General features: G+C 36.3%; 1 protein-coding gene across 6 annotated transcripts; it reads left to right on the top strand.

Annotated features, from left to right (window-relative positions):
• Positions 1 to 380: 380 nt before the first annotated feature.
• On the top strand, positions 381 to 15,782 carry LOC125681865 (glutamate-gated chloride channel alpha-like). 6 transcript variants are annotated; one of them, XM_048922122.2, is made up of 10 exons: positions 821 to 3,712; positions 3,824 to 3,900; positions 5,655 to 5,755; positions 5,860 to 5,924; positions 6,255 to 6,316; positions 6,725 to 6,960; positions 7,277 to 7,359; positions 13,263 to 13,391; positions 13,493 to 13,848; positions 15,536 to 15,782. In XM_048922122.2, exons 3-10 carry the CDS (start codon positions 5,682 to 5,684, stop codon positions 15,689 to 15,691), a joined length of 1,161 nt encoding a protein of 386 aa, XP_048778079.1. In that variant the 5' UTR covers positions 821 to 3,712; positions 3,824 to 3,900; positions 5,655 to 5,681; the 3' UTR covers positions 15,692 to 15,782. The 6 variants fall into 6 exon arrangements, with proteins under 6 accessions (XP_048778080.1, XP_048778079.1, XP_056012355.1 ...); XM_048922120.2 differs by having other exon boundaries at positions 1,695 to 2,607; XM_048922123.2 differs by lacking the exons at positions 821 to 3,712; positions 3,824 to 3,900 and adding an exon at positions 381 to 487.
• The last annotated feature ends 1,094 nt before the right edge of the window (positions 15,783 to 16,876 follow it).

Here is a 16,876-nt window from a genome sequence, read left to right as displayed (position 1 = left end):
CAATTTTTTTCATTAATTCTTTTCACAATAGTTTATAAAACATTGTCGATCCCGGTAAACATTTACCTGTGGATGCACAAACTGACACCATTCCCCGGAGGGAGGGGATTGAGAAACTTATACCCGGAGAGAGACAACGAATCTTGAAAGCATTAGTGTCTTTTCGTTTATTATATCTTATGCATACATGTGTAATGAAATGCATTGGGGGGGATGCGTTTTATGCTATATAATACATAGAAGTGTTTTACCTACATTCTCATATTTCTTATTTCCAAAAAATGTAGTTTAGGCAATCACGCACAATATAGGGGAAATAATCTGCTCTGCGATATAGACCGCTGATCCGCACGAGGCAAGTGCCTTGCAATCTGTATGATGGAATGACACTGTATTTACTGCAATAATATGAATGGAGTTTATTATTTTGTGGAATTTATCGGATTAAAGGAACCGGTGCGTCGTCAGTACGTTAGAGTTACCCCAGGTAAACAGTTGTCCGCTTTATAGTGTGCCACGTGCACGTGTATCAGCTATCTTTATGTAGCTACAAATGTGAATAGTATGAATTCTATACTCTGTTTATGCCATTTTTTCTGTAGTAGATAATTGCCAAATTATTTCTACACGTTTATTGAATAACCTTGACATGTTTACCGCAAAGAAGAAAACTTTTTTTTTCATCACTTTTTGTTCAGATTACACAAAACTTGTAGAATGATTTATTAATGTACGTTTCTTGTTTGTTTGGTTTTTTTTTTAGCAACGTATGGAGTTTTATCATTTAATCATTACTTGTGTTCATACGCTGCGGCCAGATCCCGTCACCACATGATGAAGAACACGAAACTCAGTTATGACCATGTGACACATGCGTAGTTCAAAAGGTGAAGCACTTATCCTAGAGCTCTTACAGCGGCGTCTCTACACGAGTGAACAATTCTCGAACGGGATGTGAAATATGCAAAGCAAAAACTGCAGTTCCCTGTTTCTTGTTCCTCTTTTACACGGGAGTAACAATCACATTTGAAATACATACAGCGGGAATGAGAGTTCCAAACTCCCGGATGTGTTACCGGGACGCGGTTTACCCAGACTGAGCATAAGAGTGAAATTATTTGGAATTGAAAGAAATATTATAAGAGTTTGAATCAATTGTCGGGATGAGAAATTACATGTATCGCACGAAACAAGAAATCACTGCGGAAATTATCGTGGTTGATGGGTGCCATTCAGATCGCTGTGCGTTGAAAAAAAGTACCGAGCAACGTGACCCTATCCATTATTTATGGGGGATTTGTTTTTGATAGTACTTAGAATGATGAACTTTCAAATGTATATTGTTTAACTCTCGTGAATCTTTCACTCAAATGGAGACATCACCGTTGCCGGTGAAGCGCTGCAAAATTTAGGCCTATGCTCGGCGCTTACGGCCTTTGAGCAGAGAGGGATCTTTATCGTGCCACACCTGCTGTGACATGGGGCCTCTGTTTTGCGGTCTTGTTCGAAGAACCGCCCCAATTCGTCACCTCTTTCGAGAAGCAAGGGGTACTGAGGACCTATTCTAACCCGGATCCCTACGGGATTCTATAGACGGTATATACATAGTTGAAGTATTTTACAGTCTTCGGACAATGCACTTACTCTCCTTTGTGCTTGGTAGAAAATGCATTATGTAAAAAAAAATTAATTTATTTCATTGGTTGAAATTTCGTTCAACGCAAGGGAGACAATTTGCTAATTTACGTACGACTTGACAATAGAGAGAAAACGAAGGGAAGTAAATTGCAATATAATGAAACTGACACTTTAATCTTATTGATAGGAACCGTTGAGACGAGCGAAGACCCATAATATCTTGCAACACGACTTTATGCCTATTCATCTTAAACGCGGGAAATATAACGCGGTCCATTGTTGGTGCAAACAGTGCAATGTTTATAGGTTATAGACTTTGTATGGGAAAATATGACGACCGAGTTTTTTGTCGCGTAGACGGACCGAGCTTTTTATTATATACTTTCAATTTCATTTAGAAACTAACAATAATTTTATTTTTAACAATAACTATCGGTTTAATTGAGTAAAAGATGAAAAACACGAAAATTTGAAAATTAACGGCGTAGATATACTTGTTGCAAATATCCTTGACATTATGAACTTAAAGAAACAAATCTGGCCATTTAAAGAAGTTTCCTTAGCCGACGATTTCAATGTATTGTGTTTCACAGAAACGCGGAACTTTGGATTATACTGTGAGGAACGATGGTTTAATTATAGAAAGATATTGTTTTGGTTGATGTGTAATGATTTATTACTCAGTTCTAACACGTGCTTTAAGATGTAGAGAATTAAAACCAGCTGGCATTGTAAATACTGTTTTAGTTGCGTCAGGGACACATGTAACAGAGAACTAACAAAGTCTCGAATTATCTCCTGGATCGCAGTACTTCGTTAAGAATTCTCTTTAAAAAGAAAACAGGCTACATATACATCGACTTCTCTTCGCAAACCTTCATGCTTTGATTCTGGAAAACGTGTAAATGCCGGAACCGGTGACGGTTTAGGCTTCGATCGACGTTTTGACTCGAATATATCTGGATTCAGGTAAAAGAAAGCTATTTTCACTACTTTAACATTAATGCATGCATCTGTCACAAGGAAATCAACATTTTCAGTTGTTCATCCGTTTTCACTTGTTTTTGTCCCGGATTTGATTTATGTAAAACTTATACGGTACCAATTTTGTCGCACCAGATGCGCGTTTCGACAAATAATGTCTCCAGTGATGCTCAAGCCGAAATTTTGGAAATCCGAAAAAGCAATAAACTTGTAAGAGCGAAAAAGAAAAACAGAGTGCCAAAGACTGGAGCCAAATTCGTCGAAGGATCAGAGCTATGCATGAGGGAGTAATCCTGAATTTTGAAATGAATTTCTAAATTTTATCACAGCAATTAAATATGCATCCGTATTTTCAAGCTAGTAACGAAGTACCTAGCAACTGGGCTGTAGAGACCTTTGGGGACTAACAGTCCACCAGCAGAGGCCTCGACCCAGGGGTCATAATGTAAAACTTATACGGTGTTTATCTCTAATGACGGTAGAAAAAAATCGAAAATTTGAAGTTTGAAAATTTGTCGCAGTTTAGTTCTCAGAAAGCTTTTTGACAATTCATTTTTATTCAAACATGTTTTTCTATTGACTTTTTGAACAGTAGATTAACGCCAGATGCTCCATGTGCATTTCTAGTCATACATTTTACTATACTTCGGCAGATAAAATCAATACTACAATATTTAGAAACTTAGAATTCTGTGGACACAGCTTGTGTTTGCACAACTCTTGTTTTGTCTCATGTCTGACAGGCAGAGTGAAGATGAAATTATGATTGATGCCTCCAATATCCCATGATATAAGACTCAGTAACACGAATTAAATGAATATGGCTTTAATGTTCATGATTCGATAAAAAGTTTAATCTTCTTCTGGTTCCTCTGCCTAACTTTTACAGTGACCCTCGGTCTCATACGCTCTCAATCCGTAAAGTGAAATCAGTCTGATGCGACAAAGTCCGCGCGATATGGAGATAATATGTTTATTTTCGCTGACTTTGGGGATTTTCCGTACTTTGATTCAAACACTCTTAATATGCATGACCATGATTCTTAAACGATCGAAGGAGGCGATGATTCCTATGCAGGTTGTGTCTTCCGTAAGTCCTGACATGTAATATCTGGCTGCTATCTTCCAAGTGACACCTTGGGAACACTTCTTCATCGTTATCCTGGCTTTTATTATTGGTCTGATTCCTTGTGTTTGATAGGTATGTAGTTGGACCTCGATCGTTGATGTGTTACCGACTTCATCACTGATGTTCCTGATTCGTGTTAATGTATACAGGTACACTGCGGTTTTCTTCTGTCATTTGTCGCGTGTAATTCTACGTGCCTCTACTATTTGATACATATTAATGATGAAATAGATTTTGTTATTGATGTGTAGATTGTACGCTGTCCTTAAAACGCTCCAGCATGCCTCAGATAAGCTTAAAACGCTCCAGCATGCATGCCTCAGACAATCAGATCATGACTTACACGTTTTAGAAAAATGGTCTAACAAATGCTTACTGAAATCCATTCCATCCAAAAACGTTGTATTTTTTTTAACAAGATTACTATTTCAAGGTAAAAGATTGGAATATGTGTCAGTCAATCGTCATTTAGGTCCGTTACTTTTACAGAACCAGTTCTGAGTACATGTATATCAATTTAGCATTGCACGAAGTGCACTTAAAAAACTGCTTGGACTTCTTTAAAAAGTTTTCAATTGTTCGAAAGAACTCTATCCAAATTGTATACAGCATATTTGTAAGAGCTGTGCTGAAATTCCTTCTTTTGTTTGGAATAGGTGCTCTTTTGATATTGACATTACTAAGATTAAGATCGAAGCGTGTGTGTGTGTTATGTGAAATTCTGGTGGGATTGTAATGTATTGGAGGAATGTTTAACCAGGAGCGGATCCAGGAATTGCGGTTACGGGGGGCGCCAATTTATGAGGCAGGGGGTCTGGGGGCGAAGCCCTGGTGGGGACCCAGGGGGCAAAGCCCCCGGGAGCTCCTGGATTTTACAGATTATATAGGGCTTGAAATACATCTCCTATTTAGTCTTTTGTACTATTTTCTATCATTTTTTATGAGGTGAAATTAATAAAATGACGCAAATTTTAAGGGTTTTTGGAAAAAATTAAGTTCTTCCAATAAAGTAATTCAAGAAATCAATAGATTTTGTCAATTATTTCTCCGGGAGTGGAAGAAATTATTGCTTCTTTCATTGTTTTGTACATTTTTTTTAAACAAGATACCACGATTTACGTTAAGTTAAAAAATTTATGGGGGGGGGGGGGGGGGCGGCTGCGCCCTCCTTAAATCCGCCACTGTTAACAGTTTTACATTTACATCCCTGGCTTAAATGATTTTATCCGAAAATTCATCAACGTTATCGATAAAAGTATTTTTAAATAAATATGAAAACACGTGAAATGTTCCCCTCATAACGATCAGGAAAAGCAATGAAACTGTTGTTAGTGTAACGATGTACATGTATGTATGGGGGGGGGGGGGTAAATATTATATATGGAAAGTTAATGGTGAAGTTAAACTTTTACACATTAGTATTACATAAACCTAGAGGATTCCAGCTAGTCTAATTTAAAACTCCGGTGTACATCATCGTCTGTTACCCACGGGTGCTTCTCATCGATTCTCTCCAGCATCAGTTCGAGGGAGCGTGTGTGCACTCAAAACCGCGGTTTGCGACGATGGGTGTACATGTACCCATATCACTCGCGGAAATCTGTAGCTGCAGAACTGAAGCTCTCAGATAAAAAAGTAGAAATGGGACAGACCAGAGACTCTAATGTATCCCAATTTTTGTTCTGCATTTATGAAATATAGTGGTAATTCGAGGGAAACTGCATATAATTCACATTAAACTGTTCTAGTGCATATGAAACAGTTTATTGATTAAGAGCAAAAGACCGTGAAAGTCTGGGTCTTAATCAGTGGGCCTCTCCAAACAATTTTAAGATATTGTGCACGTTCTTAAGACTGGAGTACAGGTATTTGATTTCGACTGACATTTAAAATCCTCTGTAAGTCCACACAGGTCAAAAGAAGAGGGAGCATGGTGCCCGTTTTCCTGAATCTGCGCCTCACGACCTTCCTGTCTCTTTTTGGAATTTTTCATGCTTTGCCAAGGTAAGGAAAATTTTAGTTTTTCATAATTAGTATACATCAATTTTACCATACATATTAACACAAGTTGATTTCGTTTAGCTTTAAAGGATATATTTCTCCTTTAGCTGGGAGAACCTCGAGGCCAACCTGACTAAAAATAATTATGACATACCCCCGTGGACTTACACAGGTGAGTTTAGCTTCTCCGTGTGGATAGCGTGTGTACTTGAGTTCAAGTTCACAGAAAGGTGCACTTTTAAATAAAAACTTATCTACCTGGTTATTGCAAAATTAAAGTATGGGAGTTGTGCGGATTTGTAAATTACCAGTATATTTATATCCTAGAGTAGTTTTGTCTTTGACGTCGTAACACAACCTTAAGAAACTTTGAATATCAAATATCGATTTTTGGAGTCAAAATTAACCTAGAATTCGACACAGCATATCAAGTTCAGATTTAGGAATTATTTGCAAGGATAAGATTGTTTGCTTTTTTCATTCTTCAACACAAACATTTCAGGTCAAGCAACTCGAATAGCGACGGAGCTTCTTTTCACTCATGTGCAGTCGCCAACTTTATCGGTGAGTGGATCTGCATTGTGTCGTCATCACAAGCACATAAGTAGGTACATGTAATAAGCCAATAACAGCGATATGTCTACAGTCATCGATTGGAATTTACAAAACAAAAGTTTTCTGCATCAATCAATAAACAAGATAAGACTGTTAAATGATGTCACGGTTGTAACTCTGAAAATGAAACATCAATATTGCTTACAACTGTATTACCTTTGGGAGAACTTTCATGAGAATTTTATATGTGAAATTTGATGCACATAAATTGATGTTTCAATTCATTTTATTTGCTCGAAATGAATTATTGAATATTGTGTATAGACTGTTAAACAGAAGTTGATGTTAGGATATGATATTCGTTATTCCTTCATTTTAACGTAAAGTATCATTAAACATAGTACTGAATTTCTTTAGGAACTGGGGACTTCGTTCCATTTGATTCAAGAATGGGAGGATGTCCGTCTGAAATACAACGCCAGCTCCATCCTCTTCGCTGGGAAATACGTCCTGTTGGATCTCGACAAATACGTGTATATATGGACACCCGATAGTTACATCACCAACGCCATATCCGAAACCCAGCACAACGTCATCAAACCTAATATGTTCATCCGCATCTACCCTAACGGAACTTTAGTGAAAAGCACGAGGTTAGCATAGGCAGGCACTCGAGAAGCTGTGAATTTGCAGCTCTCTAAGAAACTTCAGGTCTGCCACGGTATTTTCTTAGAGAGCTACAGATCCGCAGCTAATGCTCATGCTGCTCTCGACACTTGGTTTTGATGTATTCAAAATAAAGTAAAATTTTTAAAAAAAAGGGTAGAAAAGTAAAATTGATTGTTACATTTCCAAGATTTTGATTAATTTTGACATTTGATAACTCAAAACATTTGCTTGTAAGTAGACCGGAAATGTTCATGCCAAATTGATTCAAGAGCACAATAATGATGATTACCATATTTACAGGCTAACAGTGCGCACACCTTGTCCTCTGACGTCAGTTGGTTTCCCGCGTGGTTCCCAATCTTGCACATTGGTATTTGAAAGCTGTAAGTGGAATTTGGGCTCTGAAATCATCATGCGTCTCTTATCTCTTAGAAATTAATATATGTTTAGATACAGTGTTAGACTCGTATCCTCACAGGTATTTGAATTTAAATCAATTAACATTTACATTCACTGAATATTTTCTCTTATATTTCATTTGAAATTAACATTGTTCTCATCAACGACAATGAATACATGCTGCAAATAATAATAATAATAATGTCCTTTATTTAAACAGGATAGCACAATTAGTTTAAAACTAGTTTACATTGTGGTCCTGAAAACATATGTACAGACAGCAGTATTATACAGATACAATATAAAATAGTATATGAATGTATGTTGTATACATACCTGTATGCTATTTACATATTTAAAGCTGAAAATAAAACAAAATAAATAAACAAATAAAAATAAAACTGAAAATAATCAAAAACAAATCTATATGGTTTTAATTTCCCGAATGAAAAAAAAATTCTAAGATAAGCGGATTTAAAAGTTTCCAATGTTGGGTAATATTTTAAAAATTCTGGCATATTATTCCATAACTGCGAACGGTAAATTGTTAAAGATCTTCTAAAATATTGTGTCTTTGCTCACTGGATATATAATGAATTACTTTGACTTAATCTAGTAGATCTACTGCTAATTTCATGAACATACTGAAAAACATATAAATAATCGGGGGTTAGACTATGTAAAACTTTAAAGACAAGAATGATAGTTCTATATACAAAATAGTCTGACAGAGGCATCCATCTAAGTTGCTGCATCATTTCTGTTGTAGGTGTATAAAAATTTATACATGTATTTAAAATCACTCTAGCAGCTCGCTTTTGAAGTTTGCATAATTTGTAAAGACCGTCCTTGTTTTTCATATTGCCCCAAACAGTACAACAGTAGTTAAAATGAAGTAAAACAATTGTATTAAAAATTTTCAGTAATAATTCAGTTGACAAGAATGAACGTAATCTAGATAACACACCTATTTTGCTTGCAAGTTTTTTGGTTAAAATTTCAATATGTTCAGACCACGTAGTTTTGCACATGATACATTTTCGATGGCGATATTGTCCACTTTTATCGAAAATTTTCTACAATTTCTTGATCTTTTTTCTGTACCAATACTTCTCATTACCAGCACATTAGAGTTATCGCGCTTTGATCACTCTTGTGCGTCATTGGTAAGAAAATGCACAAGTCTCGCGAGCAAGTGCGAGATTACTGGGACATAAACGAAACGTTCATAGCCCCCCCCCCCCTTTTTTTTTAAGTTAAAGTACATGGTGTACTTTTAAATAAAAGAGCCATTGGTCAAACTGCATTTTCCAAATATTCTAACACTAGTTTATCAAGGATGTTACATGTTTTTTTAAACTCTACTACACCTTTTATAAAAATTCCAAACAACGATGTTCTCTGTCCTAAGTCAATCAATATTTTGTAATTTTCAAAATAGCTTACATGCAGTTTAGAAACGCATTTGTTGTGTTAATTAGTGTTATAAACGTCTAAAAAAAATTGCAGTTTGGCAAATATATAACTTATTCTAAAATATTTGAAAATGAGAGAGAGAGAGAGAGAGGGGGGGGGGTTACATTAACGATTACAAAGTCCATGCCATATGAACCTGTCCAAATTGTATGATAAAATAGAATGTCTTCATAATCTGACAGAATAATTTTAATAGCATATGAATCCCATTAATTACAAGAAAAGTTATTGTGTCGGATGTGCATATTGGTTTTTCCCTTCACAGTTCTTCTTGCGATTGATGCTTTATATCGGTCACATTTGGCAGATTTAGTACCTGTACTCCTTTACATAGTTTAATAAGTTCGTCCGTTTTCTTGCAAGAATAATCAATTCCTTTTGCCTTTAGAATTTTAATCAGTGTCGTGGTTTGCAGTCGGTTATAATATGTATTCGATACCATAATTTATATTACGTATGCCTAAAGTAATGTTTACGTATGATGTCCCAGTAGCACGACTTTACGAGCCTTTAATTTGAAGAGTTCCACTAATGGAAATGATAAGTAATCATGCACTGCGTTTTATTGATTGTAAGTTTGTTTTTATCCATCCATTCCAAAGTATTCTTAAGATCCATATGTAATTTGGATTTCGATCAGGTTTTCTAGCACCACCTGTCCGCGTAATCATTACCAAATATGAAGCGTCGTCAAGGTCAAAGAGTGTATTGGCTGTTCCAAGTTCCATGTAACCATTGGATCAATGATATGATATTTTAGTACTTAAATCTACTTTATACAATTGTATTTTAAAAATATGTATTCAGATATAAATATAAACTAGTGATCTTAATTGTTCGCGAACAATAGAGGGTTTTCCATCCTCTGCAGTTTATAAGAGGATAAGAATATTTTAGGTGATATAAGAAACTCTAAAAGGACTGAAATGTAGTATTTTGTATTAAAAAAAAAAAAAAAAAAAAAAAAAAAAGGGGGGGAGAGAATTTTCTAAACTCGCAACCTTAGAATTTCTATTTTATTTATAAAGAGTATTAAAAACTATTTTTGACCTTGACCTAAAATTCAAGGTAAAGAATTTAAGAGCGAAAGCTGACACTTCCACTGATTATCTTTAATAGTACGAATGACAATGAAGTTGAAATATTATAAAGCATTAAAGGGGAGGTAAATGTGTCGAAAAGGATTTAAAGGTCAATATAGGATCAAATAACATTAATTGTATTTGAAAATATTCCAAAAGACTTACACCTTGAAAATGAATAAACTTCATGATGACCTTGACCTTATTTTGAAGGTCAACGTTCATAGGGCTTTAAGTAAGTGGCCCCATGTCTCTATCCATATCAATGTAAAGGCTATAGGCTTAAATAATGATATTGGAGACTTTTAGGGGCAATAACTATGCTTAAGAGGTCTCTGATCCCTTCGGTTAACTTCTTACTGCAAAGGGTGTTTTAATGTGAATTCATCAGCGAAGGTACCGAAGTCCCGTGTCACAGCAGGTGTGGCACGATAAAGATCCCTCCCTGCTCAAAGGCCGTAAGCTCCGAGCATAGGCCGAAATTGTGCAGCCCTTCACCGACAGTGGTGACATCTCCATATGAGTGAGATATTCTCGAGCAATAATTAATCAATCAATCTAGCAGGAAAGAGAATATAAAATGCTATTTTCTCTTATTTTTGGTTACTTTGACCTTGATCTAATTTTCAAGGTCAAAGATGCAAGGTGAAGATAACGAACAGTGATCAATCTCATAACTCCTACAAGCAATACAAATTAGATAGTTGGGCAAACACGGACCCCTGGACACACCAGAGGTGGGATCAGGTGCCTAGGAGGAGTAAGCATCCCCTGTTGACCGGTCACACCCGCCGTGAGCCCCATATCCTGATCAGGTAAACGGAGTTATCCGCAGTCAAAATCAGTGTGCCAAGAACGGCTTAACAATCGGTATGAAACACGTCAGACAGCATTTGACCCAATGCGAGGTTGTATTGACGAACTAGATCGTTATAACGACCATAGAATTTGCGAAATGCTGACTTCAATCGAGACTGTTGAAATCCCTGTACCATCAACTTGTTTGTCAGTAGCTTACCTCGATTTAAAAACTGACTATACCCAGAACAAGCTCTTGCATATCGAATCAGTTGAGATATATAAACACCATATGCAGGTGATAATGGAATATTGCTACACAAATGTGGGAAGTTGACGATGGAGAAGCTGAAATCATCCCGTTTGTCATACAGTTGAGTTGTTAGTTTGCCGTTAATGTCTACTTTCAATAAAATATCCAAGTATGAAGCAGAAGTGGACGACTCTGTGGTGTCCTTTATTTCGAGCTCACAGGGATATATCAAATCGACATATGAATGAAAGCTATCATTATTAATAGACAAAACTTCATCGATATATCTAAAAGTCGAATTGAAGGTCACAGCGAGAGATTTTTTCTTCTCACGTAAAAGTTTTTGAATAAATTCTGCTTCATATGAATATAAAAACAGGTCAGCTAACAAAGGAGCACAATTCGTGCCCATGGGAATTCCAACAGACTGTTGGAAGACCTGATCACCAAAGACCACGAAGATATTGTCAATGAGGAACTCTAGCATATTTTTTATTTCAACTTCAGAGTATTTGTGCGTGGAATCAGAGTGGTGTTTAACAAAGTAAGTTTTTGAATGACTGATCACTAGATATGAATATTTCCGTTTTCCGTTTTTGTTGAAGAAGCAACTGTCTATGATGTCAAAAAGTCTAGTCTTTAATTTATCGTGAGGAATGGTCGTGTATAGTGTTGAAAAGTCATAGGTTTTAATGCTATTGATTTGGGAAAAATTCTGTGATTTCCATTCCATTCCAATTGGTCCTTTGTCCGTACGACAAACCGTTCTCAAGTTTGACATGCTTTACATAGAACTCGTAAAATGAAAGGGGCATTAACTCCCATTGAGGGTAATTGAATCCTTTTGTCTAATGTCTGTATCAATTCTACTAAATAACCTTTTATACTTTTATACAGAAAATTCGTCGTTGAAAAAACAGCGAGAATGATAGTAACGGAAATGAATGATGATAGTAACGTAAAACTTTCGTTACTATCATCCTCGCTGTTTTTTCAACGACGAATTTTCTGTTCATATGAGCCGTATAAAAGATAAAATAACACCTGATCGCAATTGTTGCTATTGTATGATATTTCTTACCTTCATATCATTCGCAAATAAACAATACAAATAGATATAATAAGTAAATGTGGTCTTTCCGGAATTTCCTTCCGCCATCTTGGGATGATAGTAACGATCGTTACTATCATCAGTTTAATACCAGTGCTCTTGGTAATTCGTTGTTTTACGCTCTTTCAGCCTTAAAACTAGACAGTTGCATATGAGTTAATACATCATGTTGGGATTCCCCTGACGCGCGTGGGTCTATTTATAGACGTCTAACACTATATAATTATATACTAGTATGTACCACACTATATTTACTTTCTAAATAATATTCTCACTGTTTTCTTTTACATGCAGATGTTTTCAAGCATGTAATTAAGGGAAAGTTAATAACTTTATAAAGTAATTAATCTGCTTTAAAGTAATTATTTACAAAAATAATACATGAACATCGGGCCATACTGCTTTCAAAACGATAACAAGAGTTTCTGCGTAATGCCCAATAGCTCTGTAAGGGGTCAAAGTTCAATCACGCTAGATGATATGTGATCTTTTTTCGAGAAGTACTACATCACTATAATCACGATAAGTTTTAAGACGAAATTTTTTGACGGCAGGAAAATAATGATTGAACAAAACAATAACAAAAGAACTGTTTACAGAAAGGTGGACAGCCCTAGCAATAAAATATTTCTCTTTGATGTTTAATCGGGTATTGAAGGTAACAATCATTGCAGAAACAATTACGTTAACCCGCTACGTCCGGGGGAAGGCCCGTGGTTCCCACTTTTAAATGCCGAGCGTTGGTGTAGGTTTGACGCGGCCATGACACGAGTGGGGTCTAACTCACGATCTGCTGGTTACGAAACGAACGCTCTACCACTGAGCTACCGCGACCAGGCATGTTTTGTATTCTTATGTACCGTGTCATGGATAAAACTGACAAATAGGGACTTGTTTTTTGGAACATTCTGTTCTTGTGTGCAATTATATTTTTTGTTGAATATAGGGTGGTTGCACAGCTAAACTGTAAGAGACAAACTAAACTACACATGTTTCTGATCATATACCGGTCGATAGGGGATGCTTACTCCTCCCTAGGCACCTGATCCCACCTCTGGTATATCCAGGGGTCCGTATTTGCCCAACTCTCTATTTTGCATTGCTTATAGGAGTTATGAGATTGATCACTGTTCGTTATCTTCACCTTGCACGTACGCATCGTTTCAGATTCCTTTACAACTTCTGAAGTGAACATGACTTGGAATCGGTATGGTGCTTTCAAGTATAGAGACGAGTTTTCTACCAGTGGTTTGGAGGTCAGCAGCATAAAAGAAATGGGCTGTTCTACAAGTTCAGGTTTTGTGTATTGTTGTTTTTTTATTTACCACCAAGAAAACATAATACAAAAGACCATTTGATTTTTGTGCGTAATATCAATTCTGGTATCATCTTTACAGAAATAAATCCATGTTTAAAAATCAAAGTGAACATAGTACGGGACTTCAGTCAGTTAATTTTACGTATCTACATCCCAAGTGTGTTTCTGGTGATTCTGGGTTGGATGAGCATGTGGATTGATAAGGGCCAAGTAGGCGCACGCACCAGTCTGGGCGTGTTATGTGTCCTCTCTGTAGTAACACAGCTGGTGGGCGTGGTTTCAATGGGAAGTGGATTGGAAGGCCTCATTGCAGTTGACATTTGGATGGCAATGTGCATGTTCTTCACTATTATGGCTCTTTGTGTGTTTGCTGTGGTACACAACATAAAGCGGAGGAAAGAAAAAACCAAAGATAAAACGAAACAAAAATATAAGGTAATAATACTGCGATTATTATCATTTAGACCGTTATTATTGTACGCTCGTCGAAGACGGGACGTGTTATGGTATAGCGTCGTCCGTCTGTCTGTCCGGACGTTGTGGGCAGGATACAGACCGAACCGTAAGCTCCAGGATTTTACATCTTGGTATATTTGATTGATTGATTGTATATTGTTTAACGTCCCTCTCGAGAATATTTCACTCATATGGAAACGTCACCACTGCCGGTGAAGGGCTGCAAAATTTCGGCCTATGCTCGGCACTTATGGCCTTTGAGCAGGGAGGGATCTTTATCGTTCCACACCTGCTGTGACACGGGACCTCGGTTTTTGCGGTCTCATCCGAAGGACCGCCCCATTTAGTCGCCTTCTACGACAAGCAAGGGGTACTGAGGACCTATTTTAACCCGGATCCCCACGGGATTGGTATATTTGATGACCATGATGAAAGGAAGACACCTATTGTTTTTCAAGGTTGAATTCGCAGTATCATTTAGTAGGAAAACCTTGTAGGTAGTATATACATACCGAACCGTAAGATCCAGGATATTACAACTTGGTATATTTGATCACCATGATGTGAGGAAGATGTCTATTGTTTTTCAAGGTCAGAAGTCAAAGGTGAAGGTCGTATTATCACGAAGTAGGAAAACATTGTGGTCAGGATACAAACCGAACCGTAAGCTCCAGGATATTATAACTTGGAAAATTTGATCACCATGATGAAAGAAAGATGCCTATTGTTTTTCAAGGTCAAGATCGTAGTATCACTCAATCTAATTCAAATCAGACTTCTTAGATCCGCGCCGTATACTTTGCGTAAGTATTATTGTAGCGATTGTGAGCGTATCCTAGGATCTGATTTTAATTAGATTACTTTCTTTGGAACACTGTTTTTCCCCATGATAGCTCTAAAACTTCATTGTTATTTCGGATTTCAAACATTTCGGTTGAGCATCACTGAAGAGAATTTATTTGTCAAAATGCGCATCTGGTGCATCAAAATTGGTACCGTATAAGTTTTACATTGTAGTATCACTTAATAGGAAAACCTTATAGGTAGTGTACAGACCGAACTGTTGGGGCTAGGACTGTCAAACTTGGTACATATACACCTTAATTATGGCAATTGTTTCTCAAGCTCGTAGTAGCAGGATACAGACCGAACCGTTAGGGTTAGGACCATCCAATTTGGTACACATACACCTTATGCCAAGTGAAAATATTACATAGAGAGTATGTGATTTGTCCGATTTTACGATGCAAAGAAAGTACCGGTATGCCATACCCTGATGATTGCTGATACTACCTGAAGCCAAGTTCTACAAATCATGGTGTAAGAAAAACACCCTATAATAGCTTTTCATGGGCGTGTTATGTACCGTTGGACGGTACTCTTGTTTGTAATTTCTTGAAACATTTCCAGAAACTTAATATTCGAAAACATTTGTCAAATACATGTAGTTCCATTGGAGAAAACTACCCCTTTCCTCAGCTGTACTACCGACGACCATTTCTTAATTGAACGAAACCAGTTAATTGGTTGGAAGCATGCAATTCGTACAACTTTGTTTATACAAGTGATTGTAATACATAAAAGGTTTTAGTCTCGATTGATTTTCACAACTAATGGTTTCAAATATTTCCCATCCTTCTTTAAAATGCCTTTTGATATTTTATAGCAAACCTCTACATCAACCAATGAAGAGGGCTGCGCGGAGGAACCCTGCTGTGACATCCCCCATGGAAGACTCCAGAATGTGTTTAGACTTATCTACCCTCTCTTATTCATGATATTTAATATTGTGTATTGGGTATATTTTTTATCTGTAGATTAATACTTATTTTCAGTCATTTTTACGAGATGGCGTAATTTAACATCGTATAGTGAACATTCAATTAAGAAATAAATTCATTTTTGAAATTCAATGAGCTGCTACGTTTCACTCAGATTAGCGTTTTCATCACAATTTTCTCCATTTTTCTTTATAATCAGAGATCATCTATCAAAGTAGTCAATGGAAATTCTAAACATAAAAATTGAAATTCGATACGAAATATCGGGAGGTGCGTCGTAATTTGCAAAGCGGACACAAAATTGATTTACTTTTACCAATACTTGAAGAAAATATATCCTATAGAAATTACATTTTAAACATTCGGAAATATATATATATATATATATATATATATATATATATATATATATATATATATAGTTTGTAAAAAGAATTCAGTATTTAATACAGTAAGTACATCCAATAATAAAAGTCAAAAAACACAAAACTGTGAAATGTTATTTGAGTTTTGCGTTTCTTGACTTTTATTATTGGATATTACATATTATTGGATATTTCATATTATTGAGACGTCAAGAGATATGGGTAAAACATATGCATGAAACAAGTTGGAGGTGCTGAGATTCGCAGCAGCAATGACAGTCCTTAAATGTACCAACGCCTGCTGCGACACAGTACTTTGGATTTTAAGATAGCTACCTATTTAACATCATGCAACCAAGGCTGAAGCTTGGATCGAACCTAAGAACTCTGTCAGAAATCAAAAGGCTCTAACCACTGAGCTACCTCGACAGGTATATAATAAACAACATGATATACGTTTCCCAATTACATCGTTGCTTCTTTAAGCAGAAATCTGCCACCAAAGGAATATATGCTTTTTATATAAGCAACAAAAGAGTTCAGGCTTGTATTTCGTCATGGTCCAGGTCTATATCCTTTTAATTATACTTCTACTATTGCATGTAAATCTTATACGGTACCAATTTTGATGCACCAGATGCGCATTTCGACAAATAATGTCTCTTCAGTGATGCTCAACCGAAATGTTTGAAATCCGAAATAACTATGAAGTTTTAGATCTAAATATAGCCAAAAACAGCGTGCCAAACAAGTGGAGCCAAATTCGTCCAAGGATAAGAGATATGCATGAGGGAGATAATAAAATTCAATACGATATACACAAGTAAATTACTATTTTCAAAAGATTGCATTAAATTGAAA

This window comes from Ostrea edulis, chromosome 2, assembly GCF_947568905.1.
Source record: "Ostrea edulis chromosome 2, xbOstEdul1.1, whole genome shotgun sequence".
Lineage (NCBI taxonomy): Eukaryota > Metazoa > Mollusca > Bivalvia > Ostreida > Ostreidae > Ostrea > Ostrea edulis.
Note: the sequence above shows the minus strand (reverse complement) of the source record. Positions and strands in the feature narration are given on the sequence as shown.